General features: G+C 44.5%; 1 protein-coding gene across 1 annotated transcript; it reads right to left on the bottom strand.

Annotated features, from left to right (window-relative positions):
• Positions 1-1626: 1626 nt before the first annotated feature.
• Positions 1627-3006, bottom strand: LOC118417943. The gene is made up of 3 exons (XM_035823707.1): positions 2489-3006; positions 1966-2133; positions 1627-1695 (listed from the first exon to the last, which is right to left on the bottom strand). The coding sequence occupies exons 1-3, from the start codon at positions 2606-2608 to the stop codon at positions 1654-1656; spliced, it is 330 nt and encodes a 109-aa protein (XP_035679600.1). The 5' UTR covers positions 2609-3006; the 3' UTR covers positions 1627-1653.
• Between the last annotated feature and the right edge of the window lie 14094 nt (positions 3007-17100).

Here is a 17100-nt window from a genome sequence, read left to right as displayed (position 1 = left end):
AAATCATGTCTAAATGAGGATGCAAATGATGATGGTTCCAACTTTGCCCGAACTCCTCCGCCACCTCTCTCCATTCGTCTGCTGGTACTCAGTGATGATAGCCTCGATTACTTCTGGTATGAACAGTGACATTGTACTGTGTGACACGCAGAAGATACAGGACAATGGACCTGTAGCTGACACCTGATGCTATGTACCTCATCAAGGCGATGGCCAACTTTCAACCCTGGCTTTGGTCAGATACCTGCAAAGATAGACGTAATGATCAGAATGGTGAATAAAAGTACCATGTTTTTATTTCTCTGGTCATATTTGTCTCTTGATACCCAAGGATTAGATAGGTAGGTCATAATAACTGCCTTCATTGACAAGGATTCAATTGTAAACAGCTAGTTGTTGAGCTACATTTAATTTTGAATATATTATTTCTGGCAAAGATGTTAAGGGAGGGTGATCTTTAATGGAAATGCTCTCCATCTGCCTCGTTGGTTATACAAATGAACAAGTAAACAAAGAATTTCAGGCAATTGTGTCGGTACAATATGCAAATGATTTGTAGTTGTTCATTTTCCTCGTGGATTGTGCAAATGATGTCTTAAAAGTATTTCCGGTAGTAAGTTTTGTACATCATGCAAATGTCTTCGTAGTTGTTCACGAAATAGTAACCAAACGACTCAGGGACGATGTCGGCGATTGGAAATATGGATTTCCTGTCCACTGGGACTTTGATGAGTCCCTCATGAATATGCCTTCTTTGACAACCATGAATTTGATATTGGCTGTGCTGGCAACATATTTCACCTCGCCTATGAACCAACCGTCGTCTGGTTCATAAGCGACGGCGACAGTGTCACCTATCTGCAGATCAAGATCAAGATCCCTCCCTCAAGATCACTCCCTTTCCATGCTCTCCTCGCCGTTCGGCTTCTGCATGCTCACATCCCTCTGCTGCTTCTGCATGCTCACCTTCCACTGCGGCTTCTGCATGCTCACCTTCCACTGCGGCTTTTCTATGCTCACCTCCCTCTGCGGCTTCTGCATGCTCAACTTCAAGTTTGCATTGCTCAAAATATCTCAGATTTGTGCCCATCTTGTTTTGCCATTTTTCAATGTTAATGGCAACGTGAAGTCCTTTTGGGAAACCTTTTCCTCCAGTACCAGTGAAATACTCTCTGCTGTCATCTGTAAGCGAGTGAGTACGTAAATATGGATGAAAACTTTCATCTAGTCTAGCCTGTAACTGCGGGGTGTCGAAGTGAAGGCGTTGTTAATTTTTTACCACACCTAGTGACATTCCCACTCGGCATGGAGCGATATGGTACCTTTGATGGTTTTGGTAGAAGTCGTCCATCTGTTTTGCAGTGATTTATGAAAACAAAGGAAAGTAAATTTGAAAAAAAATGCTGCGGTTGTTTCAAAACGTTAAAGCCATGATAGGAAGACAGTGCGTACAGTGTCTGGCTGACCAAACCGACTGTCCACCTACCATGGCTTTACTTTTCTAAAAAAACAAGGAAGTCAACCTTGCAAAAAACTTAGAAATGTGGCTTAAAGCTACTGTTCCCGCTTGCTGTTCTTGTAGGGCGTGGTGCGGGAGGTCCGGCGGGCAGGGCCCCCAGAGGTTCCGCTTCTGGCCCCGCAGCGGCAGACGGGCTAGGTGGTAGTGGCCAGGTCCACAACATCGACGTGGTACACCTGTACAGGAAAAGAACAGAAAAAATTGTACATTTATGTATTATAGAAAATACGGTAATGGATGACAGAACCGGCGAAATTGTTCGGAGATTTACTACATTTCTGTCGCATAGCTTTCTTCCCTTACATGTATGAGTTATATACATCTAAGCCCATTGTGTAAGTAGAAACAGATCTGCAGATTCTGCTGCCATCAGTGTTTGTATTACTACAAATGTATATCAAATGCACTTAGTCAAAAGTCCTTTTAGAAAGGTTATATATACTTACTTCTCCATGCCTCTGGTCGGCAACCCTGCCGTCATGTAGGCGGATTGGATCTGAAGGGTCAGCGAACCGGGCCCGCATCACCCAGCGCACCTCCTCTGGGTACACGTAGGTGGGCGTGTCCCGCCCTGGCGCCCGGGAACTCGCCCCAATCCTCCCGTTGGAGCCATGCTAACAAGGGGTAAACCAACATAGACCAGGTTCACTCAACAATTTATGCATTGCTGCAAGATTTTATATAGTGAAAGATTATACCCTTTTCAGGACTTCATGCATAACACATGATGATACAACTGCACTTCATTTATTGTTATTTTTTCAACAATGGAATTTTGTAGCTGAACTTGGGATCATTTTTTCCTTTGTTTTTATGGGATCATTTTTTCCTTTGTTTTTATCGTGGCAACTATCATTGCTTGAGATGAAATGAATTGGCTGATTCAAGAATGAACAAAAACAGGTTAATCCTGTGTGTCAAGTTGAAAGGCAATTAGAGGGAAACGACGTCAAAGCCAACATAACTGACCCACAATCCCCGGAAAAGTGCGGCTGCCAGCCGGCGACGGGGCCTCCAGTCCGGCTCGGTGGTGTTCGCCGGAGCTTCGTGGGCCATGTGCAGCAGCACGTGCCTGAGGCCAGCTGGCATTGTGAGTCTGTCAGTCGCCGGAGAAAAAGAGACTTTAGGCCACACCAGAAATGCAAGAACCGATTTCCTGACCAAGGAGGTAGTTATCCTAACGTACGATTTGTTCTAAGGACACTGACAAAATATGGCAAAGCTCGTGCATGCTATAGAAAATATTCAGATCTGCTTTACTTACTATCACTATCAGTTCTCTTAGCGTTCAGTATGACTAGAATCTACACTCTCTAGCCTCCTTCTCACACCAGCATTTACGTGGCGGTGGTGGTGGGTGTTGAGCGTTGATTCGCGATTTTCAAGACGACCGAAGAATCTCTTGCCATGGGAAATCGTTTTGCTGCCACTATCTCCCATTACAAAAGATTCTTCGCCCGTGTTGAATATAGCGAACCAGCGCCCCCTAAAAATATTAAACGCCGGCGCTACAGTAACAAGTCTGCGGAGGACACCCCCACCCCCCTTGGAAATTACTTTCCTCTCCAATGTCAAGCAATACATTCACCACAAAAATACTACTACTACTATCTTTTCACACACTAGATTTTTACCAGCACTATTCTGAGCGAGAACAGGGCAAACTTTCTTTTTTCAATTACAGCTTGCACTGTCTTCAAACCAAATATGACACGTTCTGGTCGTCAAAAATGTACAATAGTACATACCCGCTCTGCTCGAAAAGCTGCTCGAGGGCGGTCACAGCATTGTAGAGGTCCGTCATAATCGAGATGAAGTCAGGGATCGGAGAAGTCGGAGATACAAAATGTACGTGCTTTCGCTGGCGAAGTAACTGGCGATATGATTCCAAACATCCCCATAAAAATAGCCATGCGCAGTCAGATACCCAGTCAGATTACGTTCTGTGATCGAAATTCCGATAACGAAAGACACAACATTTCCCACATGGTCTGTCTTAAACCACCATTATTATTGTCAAAGTTGACAAATTACTCATATGGGTTTGTCTTTCATCTAAATGCGCAGCAGGTTTGTTTGTTTCTGTATCATGGAAGCAGCCTTTCCACAGCAACATCTGATACGTCATAACCCTCTATATTCCAATTGATGGATAAAAGAAGAAATTGCGAGAAACGCTGCAATAATTTGTCAACTCAACGAAATCACCTGGTGTTATGCACCAACTTGACCAAGGTCACTTTGGAAATTCTTGCGGATCAAACAGATAGTAGTCGATTAGCACCTCTGTTCATTAGGGCCATAAATCACCGATTCACAGCAGGGCTCACCACGTTTCTTATCTGACTTGCTGACTTCCACGGAATGTGTGAAAGGGGACAGCTTCTTTGATGTCAACTAATGATCTAATAAGTTTCAGACAGGCGCTAACTACTCCGTAAGCTCTTTATGGCTTTGTAGAATCGAGCGTGCAAGAGGCGCGCTTTTCCCACCAGCTGTGGAGCCTAAAATCTTTCCTCATCTCCAATCCATGGCCGATCTGGTCCAGCTGATCTGGTCAAACCAATTCTTAGGAGTCTGGTAAAGGAAAGCCTAGTATCTAAGAAACGAACGAACAGCGCAACTATTGGTCTTACACGGGCACTGTACATAAAATATCCACATGCCAGTGAAAAACTAAATACGGTACTTTTCTGCTTGTCAAGTACATTATACATTATACATGTGTGAGGTGCACTATATACATTCCTACGGCAGAGCGAGTAAAGTAAAAAAAGATAAGGAAGCCACATGTCAGAGAAATACTACATGTATTTACATTCGCACTGCACAGTTCGATCAGTACTTTAGCTCGTACACGTAGTACAGAAGATACGGAAGCAACGTGTCAGAGAAATACTATTTACATTCCTACTACACAGTTCGATCAGTACTTTAGTAGCTCGTACACGTAGTACAGAAAATACGGAAGCAACGTGTCAGAGAAATACTATTTACATTCCTACTACACAGTTCGATCAGTACTATAGTATCGGGCAGATTTGAGTTGCCTCGGCCCAGCTCAGGGTGGATGATATCGTGTGCCTGTTCTGCCCGACGTGCCGTCTCAATCTCATACATCAGGCTGTGTAGTGGACAGGAAATGGACGGCTTTGAAGTGTACGGCTTCCCCCTGCCACAGACCGGCTCCTCACCTTTGCCTTTCTTCTTACACTTCTCGCAGGTGCATTTTTTTTTTTTTGCGGATGGAAGTCGCATGTCTTCTTCTTTGTTTTTGGTTCCTTCCACGAGTGGATGTTACGGCCGTGATACTTTCCCAAAGCTAGCAGCCTGTCCTTCAGTGCGTCGGGATCTTTACCGGCCTGCACGACACAGCAGAAGAAATTTATTCTTCCCTGGCGGATGAACGCATCTGTGATGCAGCCACATCCTTTCCCGTGCGACTTGCCTTCGCAGACGCACTCCACACTGTTGATTTGTGGGGATTTGTCCTGGTGTTTGGACCGGTATACTTTGGAGACCGTTTTCTTGGGTTTGAGATCAGACAAAACTTTTTGATGTGAGCGTGCAACGTGTCCAGAACACAGCATCACCTTGTGCTTGTTTTCGTCAGGGAAATGAGCCCTGAAAGATAGTGCAGACGAACTGTCCCCGTCCTGCCAATGAACTTCGGGGGGAAATACCATCACGTACAACCTGTTCCCACGGCATTTCTAGGCCTACTCCTTCTCCGCTCTTGGAAGTGCCCAGTGACAGTGCAGTTCTTACTATGGAATCCACGTGTGCCCCACGTTCCATCTGCTTGGGTCACAGCTCGCTTGGCGCTTCCAAGCTCCTCTGCAGGCAACTTTCTCATCTGTTTTGGCGGCTTCACAGCGCTCGTGAACGAGTTTTCTGGTTATTGGGTAAACGGCATGGATCACTGCTTGGAATTTTTTTTTGTTTGGTGTTTCTAGTCCTAAGGCTTGTCCAAGGACCTTGTTGTAACCGGCGTAAGTGTTTCCAGAAACCAGCATAGCAAGGCACAGGGCGAGGGAAACTTGGTGGCGGCGTGAGGACTCCACATATGTAGAGGAGTCAAAATTTATCCCAGGCATCTAACACCCACTACAGCTGTAGACAATACGCAGACCACCGCCAAGGCCTACCTTCACGCACTGTCGGGGAATCAACATTCCGTTGCAACCCTTTGTGCGGCATCTGACAATACCAGTCACATCGTTCACGAACTTTTGTACCTGACATATCTGCCCAACATAATAACCATCTTCACATAGAATAGACTCCGTTTCTTGTGTATTATTCTGGACGTTTGGAAAGGCTAATCTTCAAGCGGACGTGACAACATTACCTTCCTCCGTTAGGGACTGTGAGGTGGTCGCAGACACCGGTGAGTCGATGTCATCTTCTACAGACATGCCCTTGTCTTTCAGTTTTCGCTTCAAGGTGTCAGTTCTGTAGTTCGATCCACCAGGACTTGACCAAACTGTTCTCTGCGATGGTCTTGATGGATGGTTGTAATCCGTGACGTCTTCCTGAAGACCGTCCGGTACCAACTCAAGCGTGCGACTTGACCTACTAAGGCGTCCTATCCCCCGACTAGCGGCCGACTTTTTTCCGCGTGCGTTCGCAGCCATATGTTTTCGCACCTTTTTTGTCAGACGTTTAGACACAATACCCAAATCTTTTCCATTATCCGTGTCATCTATTTCTACGGCTTGGACATGGCTGGGCGAGTTCGCAGATCCCATGCGCGCGTCCGTGGAAGAGGCCGCCATGTTTAAAGACCCGGCGCGAGCACGTCACCGGAACGTACTGCGCCTGCGCGAACCCTGGTGGTTTGGGGCTTGGTTTGGTCAACGTTGCATTGAAACCCCGCTTGTTGCACAATATATGTTAGAGACATGGTTTCATGTAAAACGTACACGGAGTTTTACCCTTATATACGCACACACTTTCTTAAATGCGGCCCTTTAGTAAACCGGTAGTTTAGCATGTCTATACTTTTCGCGCAGGCGCAGTACGTTCCGGTGACGTGCTCCCGGCGCGCCGCCCGCTGACGGGCAATGACCCAAATTGACGCAGGCGCAAAAGGCCCAAAACGAGTCCAGTATTTTAGCCTTTTTTCGACTTTTAGCAGGAAAATGAAAGCAACATTTCATATTGGTGAGACAGTGTAGGTTGCAGATGTACAGATTCGGAAAAAAACAAGGTTTTGGTTAATTTTTCGGCCTGTGCTGACCCCTAATTTTAAGTGCTGAGTCCCAAAAATGACGTCATGAAAAGCAAGATGGCGGCAAAGTTTGACCGCTGGAATAGTTGCACTGGTCAGAAAGATTAAATATTAGACTTTTGGACACTTGAGATGGCGGGCTGCTGTGTGGGGTGAGTTCTTAAGACCTGGAATGTTCACGGATGAGATCATGACACCCTGAACTTGCTAACTTTTACATTACCGCCTATGCAGATATGTATTAGTGGTAACTGCTCTGCCAGGCGACTGGGAATGTAAACAACCCGGGGGAGGGAGCGCAAGGTGGGAACAGCCAACAAACACTCACAATCTCGTCAGTTTCTCGCGTTTTGCGAGACACTGCGAGAGTTTACCAGCTGTTTTGGGGTCACAACAGGTCAAGCTAGCAAGGAGGGTCCTTGCTGCCGATTTTGATGGTGTTGCGTTGGATTTTGCGGAAAAAACATGGAATTTACGGCCTATTGGCAGATTTTATGGCCATAATGCCAGTTTATTTGCTATAATTACGAAGGTAACTGATCGCATTTTTTTGTCAATTCATGCAGAAAACCGTTCAATCTCCAGACCCGCGTTAGCGCCAAGGACGAACTTGCGTGGGTCGGTTGTTACGAGAACTTTATTTACTGCCTAATTAAAAAAACAATAATTTCTCTATAATATTTAATATATTTTCTTTGGCGCTAACGTCCTGGTGTAGCATTCATCATTATCTAGTGAAAAACGAAGTTTGGTGTTGCTTGTAATTGCTTAAGCTGTGTACTTTTTCATTAAATAAAAATAATGAGATGGAAAGTAGGACATGATGAAAAACTAGAGCAACGGGAAGTGGCGGGAGAGGAAAGCACAAGTACACGAGGCCAACCAACACATGTGGAAGATGTGGCAAAGGCCACAACACAGCAGACAAGTGTCCTGCTAACGGAAAGGAATGCAGAAAGTGTGGAAAAAGGAACCACTTTGCAGCTGTGTGCCGATCGAAGAGTGTGAACGAAGTCAGGTCTCCAGAGGAAGAATTCCAAGACTTCCACATAGAGACGGTGCACAAGAAGAAAGTCGAGGGAGACCAGGCTTTCGTCAACCTACACATCGCCGGAGCCAGCGAAAGCCTCAAGTGCAAGTTGGATACGGGAGCGCAGGTAAATGTGCTACCCGAAAGGGACTGGGTCAAGCTGAGGAGCAAAAACTCCAGTCTTGAACCGACAAAAACTCGTTTGTTTGGCTATGGAAACACTCCTTTAGAAGTAAAAGGAAAGTGCAGCCTCCGATGCAACTACAAGGGAAGATCCGGAACGTTGGATTTCTTTGTGGTAAAAGCCAATGCGACTCCGGTCCTGAGTTTGAAGGCATGTCTGTCCCTAAAACTGATCCAGCTGGTACTCACCGTTAAGTCAAGCGAGACAGCGGAAAGCATCAAGCAAGAGTACAGCGACGTGTTCCAGGGGATAGGACGACTCCCTGGCGAGTACAGAATTAAAGTGGACCCAAACGTAGAACCGGTAGTCCACGCGCCGAGGAAATTCCCAGTATCACTGAGGGATCCTTTGAAAAAAAGAGCTCGATCGCATGGAATCTCTAGGGGTCATACAGAAGGTAGATGAACCCACTGAATGGGTAAACTCGCTAGTTGTAGTAGAGAAGCCCAAGTCAGGGAAGTTGAGGATATGTCTAGATCCGCGGGATCTAAACAAGGCTATAAAACGCGAACATTACCAGCTTCCAACGCTGGAGGACATCTCCACGCGTCTCGCAGGGTCGAAGTACTTTGCCGTGGTAGATACGAGATCTGGATACTGGCAGATCTGTTTGGACGAAGAGAGTTCCAAGCTGACCACATTCAACACGGCATTCGGACGGTACCGCTTCACACGTCTTCCCTTTGGCGTCCATTCGGCGCAGGAAGTTTTCCAGAAGAAGATGGACAGCATCTTCGAAGGTCTCGAGGGTGTTGAGGTAATTGAGGATGACGTACTGGTCCATGGCACAACGGAAGGGGAGCTAAATAGACGCTTCCGGAACATGCTACAGCGAGCAAGAGAATGCAACGTAAAATTGAATGAAGAGAAGTGCGTACTGGCGGCACAAGAAGTAGGTTTCTTCGGTCATATTCTGACAGGGGATGGGTTAAAACCGGTGTGACAGCGTTTTCGCCCCCCCCCCCCCCAAGAGCAGCTGGTTATTACATATTACAGGTGCGCTACCTGGTACTATACTACACCTGAGGAGTAACGTATATGGTGTGTTACCTGGTACCTATATAGCACCTTATTACCGTACCGTAAGATGTCATACCTCGAAAGTCGATACTATATTGTTCGGTGCAAACATGACATTGAAATGAAAAAGACAATTTTTGCAGCTGAGGTGGCATAAAAACAGTGCTACTGCGAACGTATAAATTAACACCGTCTATGGTACGGAATACGTCAGCTATATGTTTTCAATTTGTCACAGTGTTTTCTTTCTTGTGCTGGAAACATTTCCAAAGCACTAACAAAAACACACGTGAATAATAGTTTCTCATTATAAACACTATCTACGCGCAAGTTGATATAGCTGTTGCTAAATGCTACACAAACACTGGTAAAGTACCAGTCTTAAGAAACACGGGTAAATGCATCAGTTCCTAAATACTAGAAAAAACAGTCATGTTGGAGGTGAAGATATCCCTTGGCCAGGTGCATATACCAAAATGTGCGTTATTCTAATTAATACCTAATATTTGCATAATTAATAAAGACATTACATAGTTCTTTTGTGGTCAGTCCATTGGTAGAGACTTCATATTGGAGATATATAGGTTGCTTGAGGACAGGTGAATACAATGAAATACATCTTATGTCAAGACTCAGGTATATGCAATAATGGGAATACAAGGGACCCAACCCTCCTTGTCTGAAACAAGTTCAACTATCTTATTACCATGTAATTACGTTAATATTGATGCTATGAATGGAGTTATGTATCAAACTCGTGTACTTATATCATTCTGAAACTGCATTTTGTGATTTATACCAATCAACTTCTAAAATGTCATGTAAACCCGTTTTTTTGGGGGGGGGCGAAATCGCTAAAGGGGGGCGAGGTAGGGGGGCGAGATCACTAGCCGGGGAGGGCGAGATCGCTAGTGATTTCGCCCCGGGGGGGGGGGGGCGAGATCTCTAGTGATTTCGCCCCCGGGGGGGCGAGATCACGGGGGGGGCGAGATCGCTGTCACACCGGACCCCAAGAAGGTGGATGCAATCACAAACATGAAGAGCCCCACAAGTAAGGCTGAGCTGATGACCATGCTTGGTATGATCACATACCTATCAAAATTCATCCCAAATCTGTCGGAGGTCACCGCTCCTATGCGAGAGCTGCTAAAAGAAGACGTCGAGTTCGTCTGGGATAGCAGCAGAGAGAGAGCCCTGAATAAGGTGAAGAAGTTAGTGGCGGAGGCCACTACACTGACATACTACGACCCCACACTACAGGTGACCCTACAAGTGGACGCATCAAAGTATGGACTTGGAGCAGTCCTGATGCAAGAAGGCAAACCGGTCGCTTTCGCGTCCAAGTCACTCAACAATACGGAGATAAACTACGCACAGATCGAGAAAGAGTTGTACGCCATAGAATGTCATTCCTCTTTATTGGCTAATTGCCCTACTCACTATTAGTCCTGAACTTAATGCCTGTTTGATTTAACAGTTAACTGTTGTTTTCCAATCATGTCTTATGGACCTTGAAATTACTGAACACAAAGGAGGTTGTTGCTGAACACACAGAATATTGTATATTAATTTGGAGCAGCTGCGCATCCAGCAACAAAACACGGAAGCAAAACTTATTAAGACTGATGCTTCTGTTACAGGATGAAGCTGACCTATGGACGTATCACAGTGGCGCTGCAAGGGAAGATGACCCTGGAAACCGGGGAGGTAAAGGGCTGGACAGAAGCGATATCAGCCGTTGACATGTACCGAGAGGGTGTGGCCAAAACCCTCAAAAAACATGTCATCCTCCAACATTTCATGTTTTGAAGTAATAGTCATTTTCCTTTCTGTCATGGCCTTTTGATAGTGTTTCACTCAAATTTAGCTATTTTTATGCAAACCCAACCAGGTGTGAAACTGACACATGTGTAGCATCGTGAAACCCCCCACTAGCTCAAGTAATGGATTATCCCAGTGTACACGCATGCGTGGGGGGCAGTTCTGTGAAGTGGATATATCTGGTTTGACATTTAAGTCTGGTCTCCCACAGTTTTGGCCCTGACGTCGTCTGTAGTGCCGGCTTAGCGCCCGGCCCTCGGGGTCGGGCGGGTAACAATTTGGAGGTTCTACCGAGATCAAAAGTTCCAGGAAAAACGGAGCGGATGGCGCGGTAACAGCCCGTGAAGTTTGAGAGAAGCGGCAAGAGAGAAAGGTCGTCTGACGGAAGTTCCCGCCGAAACGGTCACGTGACACGACGGAACGTGGGACGAGAGGTCAGAGGTTAGTTCTCCGGTTTCACAACAAAGATGGCGGCGCCCATAAGACGACGGAGTAAGGGGGAGGGCCACCGTACCTACAAGAAGAAATTGGAAGTAACCCGTGCCAAGTCAGTATAGCATCGTTGTGAGAAGACATACAGAGAGGGGAAAGTAGCAGACTTTCACTCGTCAGTGTGGCCTGTAGGCTGTACCAGCTTCAGCGGGAAAACCAGGAAAACGGCACGTGTGGTTGGTGTCAAGTTACCGATCAGCTCGGCAGAAGAGTTGCGTCACTCACCAGCATTGCCAAGAGGTCAACCCACTGAGGTAACCCTAGTAAACAAGATCCACCACTCAAGTGATGGAGGAGACCAGGAGGGCACTGGGGAGATCAAGAACGTCAATCAAATTGTGTCCCCACAATGGAAAGAAGATGACAAGCACAGGCTGGCAAGCACACGAGACTGTGGCAAAAACAGAGGAAGAACTGATGCGGTCGGGACCGTTAAGTAGCCGACATCAGGCATGAGCAAGCAGGACTTTCGCATGTTTAACATTTTGTTAAGTTATAGATTGAATTCATAGGGTACGTTTAGTATGTAGATTAACAATTAGCATTTATACAGAGTTGTCTAGTTATTGTCTATGCTGAAGAAGTCTGGTACCAGAGCTATGATCCAAGCAATGGGCATGGAGGCCCAGAAAGGTTAGCACTTTGGACTCTGAATCCAGCGCTACAATAAAATATGGTTGAGGAATTCAGGTAGACATTAGAATTCAGGAATGCTTAGTTTGAGGGTTAAGGACAGTCCAAGAAAACAAAAGTTGAGGATGGCCGGATGTAAATCCAAGAACACAAAGTTTGAGGGTGTAGTGGAACCAACCCAAGACAACAGAGTTGAGGATGGCCGGTAAGAAATCCAAGAATACAAAGTTTGAGGGTGTAGTGGAACCAACCCAAGACAACAGAGTTGAGGATGGCCGGTAAGAAATCCAAGAATACAAAGTTTGAGGGTGTAGTGGGACCAACCCAAGACAACAGAGTTGAGGATGTCCGGTAAGAAGTCCAAGATACCGAGTTTGAGGATGTCACGGAACCAAATCCAAGACTGCCATGTTTGAAGTCACTTCCAGAAAATGGATGTCATCTAGAGAAGTTTGAATGAAGTTCACTGAAAATTTACGGGGATACAGGTGTCAGACGGACATAAGCTGCAACTCAGCTCCATAGTTATACAATTGTGCAAGAACTGTTAGGTTGACATGCTTTGTACAAGTAGAGTTATCCTTATGATAGACATTAGATATTGGCAAAGGCAACTGTTAATAAGTGACATACATATTGTAGTTCTGTTTTTACTGTTATTGGCAATGTCGGGACGACATTTTAGTGAGAGGGGGAGTGTGTAGCATGGTGAAACCCCCCACTAGCTCAAGTAATGGATTATCCCAGTGTACACGCATGCGTGGGGGGCAGTTCTGTAAAGTGGATATATCTGGTTTGACATTAAAGTCTGGTCTCCCACAGTTTTGGCCCTGACGTCGTCTGTAGTGCCCGCTTAGCGCCCGGCCATCGGGGTCGGGCGGGTAACACATGCAGATGACATGTTGTGGTAGAACTTGTAGTAGAAGTGTCTAGTTGACATGTAGGAAATACGTAGCAGGTTTCTGTTCTGTGCTTAGGAAAAGCACTTTGTTCCGGTTGTTCTTGCAACATCATGCGGACAACTGTTGAAACTTTGAAACTTTATTCGAAAATCCATTAGTGACGTGCCCTAGGGCACGCCACTAATCTTCCTGGACTTCATACATAGACATAGATAACACATACAGTGGACAATATTTACAAACATAGTTAAAAACAGTCATGATATATACACAATACGCAAGTCATGGAACAGCCAAGATCATTTTTCCATACAGGAGACCAGGTCACAGAGACCAGTTTTGAAGGACCTTGAAGATAGGGCGGACTGTAGTGCTATAGGTAGCCGATTCCACATTGATGTTGCTCTCTACCTGACAGTTCTTTTTAAGGAGTTTGTTCTAGGTTTGTCCAACTTGAAAGTTCTACCTGAAGCAAAACGAGTGCTGTAATTGTGATGTTTCTTAACAAAAGACAGTTTACTGCTGACACAGACAGGTTCATTGGTCAACACAATTCTCCTGAAAGTAGTCATAGTGTTCAATAACAATCTAGTGTTCACAGATTTCCATTTTGGTCTTATCTGGAGGAGACGATTAGCCTTATTCTGTACTCTCTGTAGAAGATTTAAGTTCCTCTTTGTTGTGCAAGACCACACTGGGCTACAGTAGTCAATATGAGACAATACCAGACATTCAATTACTATGTTTAACTATGTTAAGTGCTCAGGGAAGTACTTGTTGCAGTAGACCTCATATTATTGTATTCCATTGCCATACAGACAGTACTAGTTATTTTTATGCAAACCCGAACCAGGAGTGAAACCGACAGATGACGTGTTGTGGTAGTACTTGTAGAAGTATGATGTCTATCAGGTAACCTACAACCGAGCTTAGGCTCGAGGTCAGCTAGGAGTACACCATAGGGACGGCTGTCCGTGTTTATGTCTACCAGGTAACTATAACTTTTACAGACAATTGTAGGAAATAACTTTCAAATAATAAATGATGTTGACACTGCAATCAATTTGTTGGTTTATCCTGACAAGAATTTAGTCTTACATGTATTTTTTGTTTATTTACACAGGGGCAGGACCTGCTCTGCTACCGTAAGGTTGCCCAGAGGATCTGTGCAGCGATTTTCCAGACCTTGTCTGAAAACTACCATAACTCAGCCATAGATGGTACAAACCGGTCCAAACTTGGCAGAGAGGTAAAGTAAAGCTTTATAAATGTAAAAATGATAATTTTGTGTTGGAAGTTTTTATACATTTTTATATTTTCATATCTAATATAATGTATAATTTTTTCACAAAAAAGGCAAATCGAGGACCTATTCCCAACATCAGAAACATACAATTTTTGGAGGGTGCATACTTTGATCTGCCCCTGTTTTGGAACTGTTTGGCTACATGAAAAAATATTATTCCTGTTTTATTAAAAATACGTGTTTGGTCTCTCTCAGTGATATAATTTTGGGGTGTCTCTGTCTTTTTTGCCTTATAGCAGAAGAAAGCTAAATATAAGTATAATGTGTAACACAGTTTCTTATAGCACAGGACATTACAAATCATTCTATTTCAAATCTAGCCTTCCTTAGACATTGCTAATGCTCCTCAAAACGTTCTAAAGTTTAGATTGTCAATATTTACCTTCTAGGGAAAATTTAGCTGTCAATCAAGTCAACGGGCTAATGAATAATGTCTTTCGCACCCCTATGAGATGTTATTATCTGTAATTGGAACTCGCTGCAAAACAAAAGGTCTAAGGATTACAAATATTTTGTTTTGTAGTCTTTTGTCATGCAGTGTGTCTAAGTTGTTTATACTACAAGGTAAGCTGTACCTGTAAGTTGAGATCTTGACTGAAAACGTTTTACTGACAGAAACACACAGACACAATGATCATAAAATGGAAGGTTAATACAGCCAATATTTTGGTGATTTTCTTAGATTAGCATTTCAGAAAAAATTACGCTGGAAGTAACAATTTCCTAGGAGATAATGCCTCCTTGCTACCTCCAAACAAGGACATTGCTCTAAACAAAAAGAAAATTAAAGAACCCAAGCCAGTGCACACTGCAGGCGGGGCTAGTGCAAATGTACAAGATTTAGCAACAACGGCTTTTGGGTACAAACTAATTTGAACTAAAATCCTATCAAACTCATACTCAAACTCTGCTCAGCCCTAGTCTCTACCAGACTCCGGGTCGCTGGAAAACCGTAGAAATGGAACAAATAGAGGAGTAAGCCGGCCAGAGGAGTGTAGCCGGGCAGGGAACAGTACGCGACCTGTTCCTAAGGGCCTAGGCAGCACTTGATTCATTACAATATTTAAGTAGCCTATTATCATATTGAAATGAAGTCTTTGCTGGGAGTAACTCTGGGCAACCTTACGGCAGCTGAGTGGACTGAAGCTAGGCGCAGAACAACACAACAAGCCGCCTTTTGATATCAAATAAAAACTGTCAAAACTACCTTTTGTTCTGCGCAGTGTTTTTTATTCCCTTTATTTACACCACTTGTAGAAAGGCATGTCCAAACCGTATACAACTCTTATGACCAAAAACTTTCTCAGAAGGACAACTGTGTCTATATATCTTACACAAAAGTAGGAAAACGACCTTTAAACCGTATAAAACTGTCTAACACGGAAATCTTGGTCAGGCAAAGACCTGTATCAAGTCACATATGTTTAGAAAATGCCTGTACAAACCGCAAATGAAACTCCCTTTATGGCTGAAAACTTTGTCAGAAGGAAAGTGTGATAGCAATGAGACAGGATGATGCATCAGTCTGGTATATCTACAGTGAAAACTAAAGACGTTGACAATGATATCTCTATACAACTACTAACATATGGACTCTGAAGCCTTAGAATGTGGGAAGTCAACAAAAGGTACTTGGCCGAGTTGGATACACATGCTGTCATTATTTCATTCCTGCAGATGTGTGCATGGTGTTAGCGCAAACTACAGTTCATATCAATCCGGAAATACTACAAGGCCAAGCAGCAAAAACTTCAGACGTGTAGTCCGGCACGGCAGCACGGCAACAGAGGCCAAAAGAAGCCAACAGTAAAGACCCTAAAGGCAGAGGCTTTCATTTCCAACTTTGTGAAATGCCATGGCCAACTCCAACCGAACATTGCCCAACAGCACATGCCCACATCCATCAGAGGGTAATATCTGAACAAGTCGTCCATCTATGCGTGGACGCCCAAGTTCCACATGGACACAAACATAACTGTTAATGTCCTGATAAGTGCTGTTCAAGAATTATCAAATGTTAGTAATCGGTCAAGAAACTTTTGCCTCACAAGATGGCCTTACAAGATGGCATCTTTGACAAACTAACAAGGTCTTAACTCAGGTCGAACTCAGGGTACATAACTCTTGCTATACAATCATAGTTTTTTGCAACTTTTACAATTATGTTAACTAATGATATTCTATCTATTGGTTCAGTAATTTTCCTATGGAAACAACTTTTGAGTGTTAAGTTGAAACAACTAAATTCATCTACCAGGAAACTGACACGGCACAATGATGGCATTCCTGACAGAAGTGTGGATAACGATACTTGGTGACCATGGAGCTGGCAGCTTCAAGATGGCGTTTCAGCCGCTAAATACGATGTGTCCCAACTCCAAACTCAACACGATAGTATGCTGTGTGTTTAAGGCGAAGGATACTAGGTAAGTCATAACAGGGACCAAACAGTTCGCCGAAGAAATCAAGGCCCTTCAAGTCAATACGTGGAGGTCAGTCATACGTAGACGTCAAAAGTCAGCTAGTATGAAGACAAAAGACATGCATCATTCGTGATCCATCCGATATTTTCCACTGTGGCTTTTCATAATGCCTTTCAGATCAGCGCGAAGTCATTTCCTTCTGAATGTAAGAAGGGTGTCACCCAGGCGAAGAAAACACGCTTTGCCAAATCGTCAGCCACGCTACGCTTTGTCGCAACGATGCCAGACAAAGTTTGCAGTGTGAAGGGCGCATCATCCCATCAACAAGTTCGTCAATGCAGTCACCGAGGCGAAGATTAACACCTTCGACTGTTTCAGTGGCAACCATTCAAAGTGCAGATATGTGTCGTTCGCCTTGAACGACCCCGTGTACAAGCCATGCCACTTGGCCTGGAAGCAGAGTATCTGCATGGTATCGAATATTAGCTAGTAAAAGACAGCCAAACGGACAAGGCCTTCCTTTGTTAGTATGGTGGA

The sequence above is a fragment of the Branchiostoma floridae genome, chromosome 6 (genome assembly GCF_000003815.2).
Source record: "Branchiostoma floridae strain S238N-H82 chromosome 6, Bfl_VNyyK, whole genome shotgun sequence".
NCBI classification, from domain to species: domain Eukaryota; kingdom Metazoa; phylum Chordata; class Leptocardii; order Amphioxiformes; family Branchiostomatidae; genus Branchiostoma; species Branchiostoma floridae.
The sequence above is the reverse complement of the archived record's forward strand: the minus strand, read 5'-3'. Positions and strand labels throughout refer to the sequence as shown.

Coding starts and splice junctions, on each gene's coding strand:
- LOC118417943 (XM_035823707.1), bottom strand. CDS start 2,608: ATGCCAGCTGGCCTCAGGCACGTGCTGCTGCACATGGCCCACGAAGCT. Junction 2,134..2,488: donor CACTTTTCCGGGGATTGTGG/GTCAGTTATGTT, acceptor ACCCCTTGTTAG/CATGGCTCCAACGGGAGGAT. Junction 1,696..1,965: donor CCGACCAGAGGCATGGAGAA/GTAAGTATATAT, acceptor TTTCCTGTACAG/GTGTACCACGTCGATGTTGT.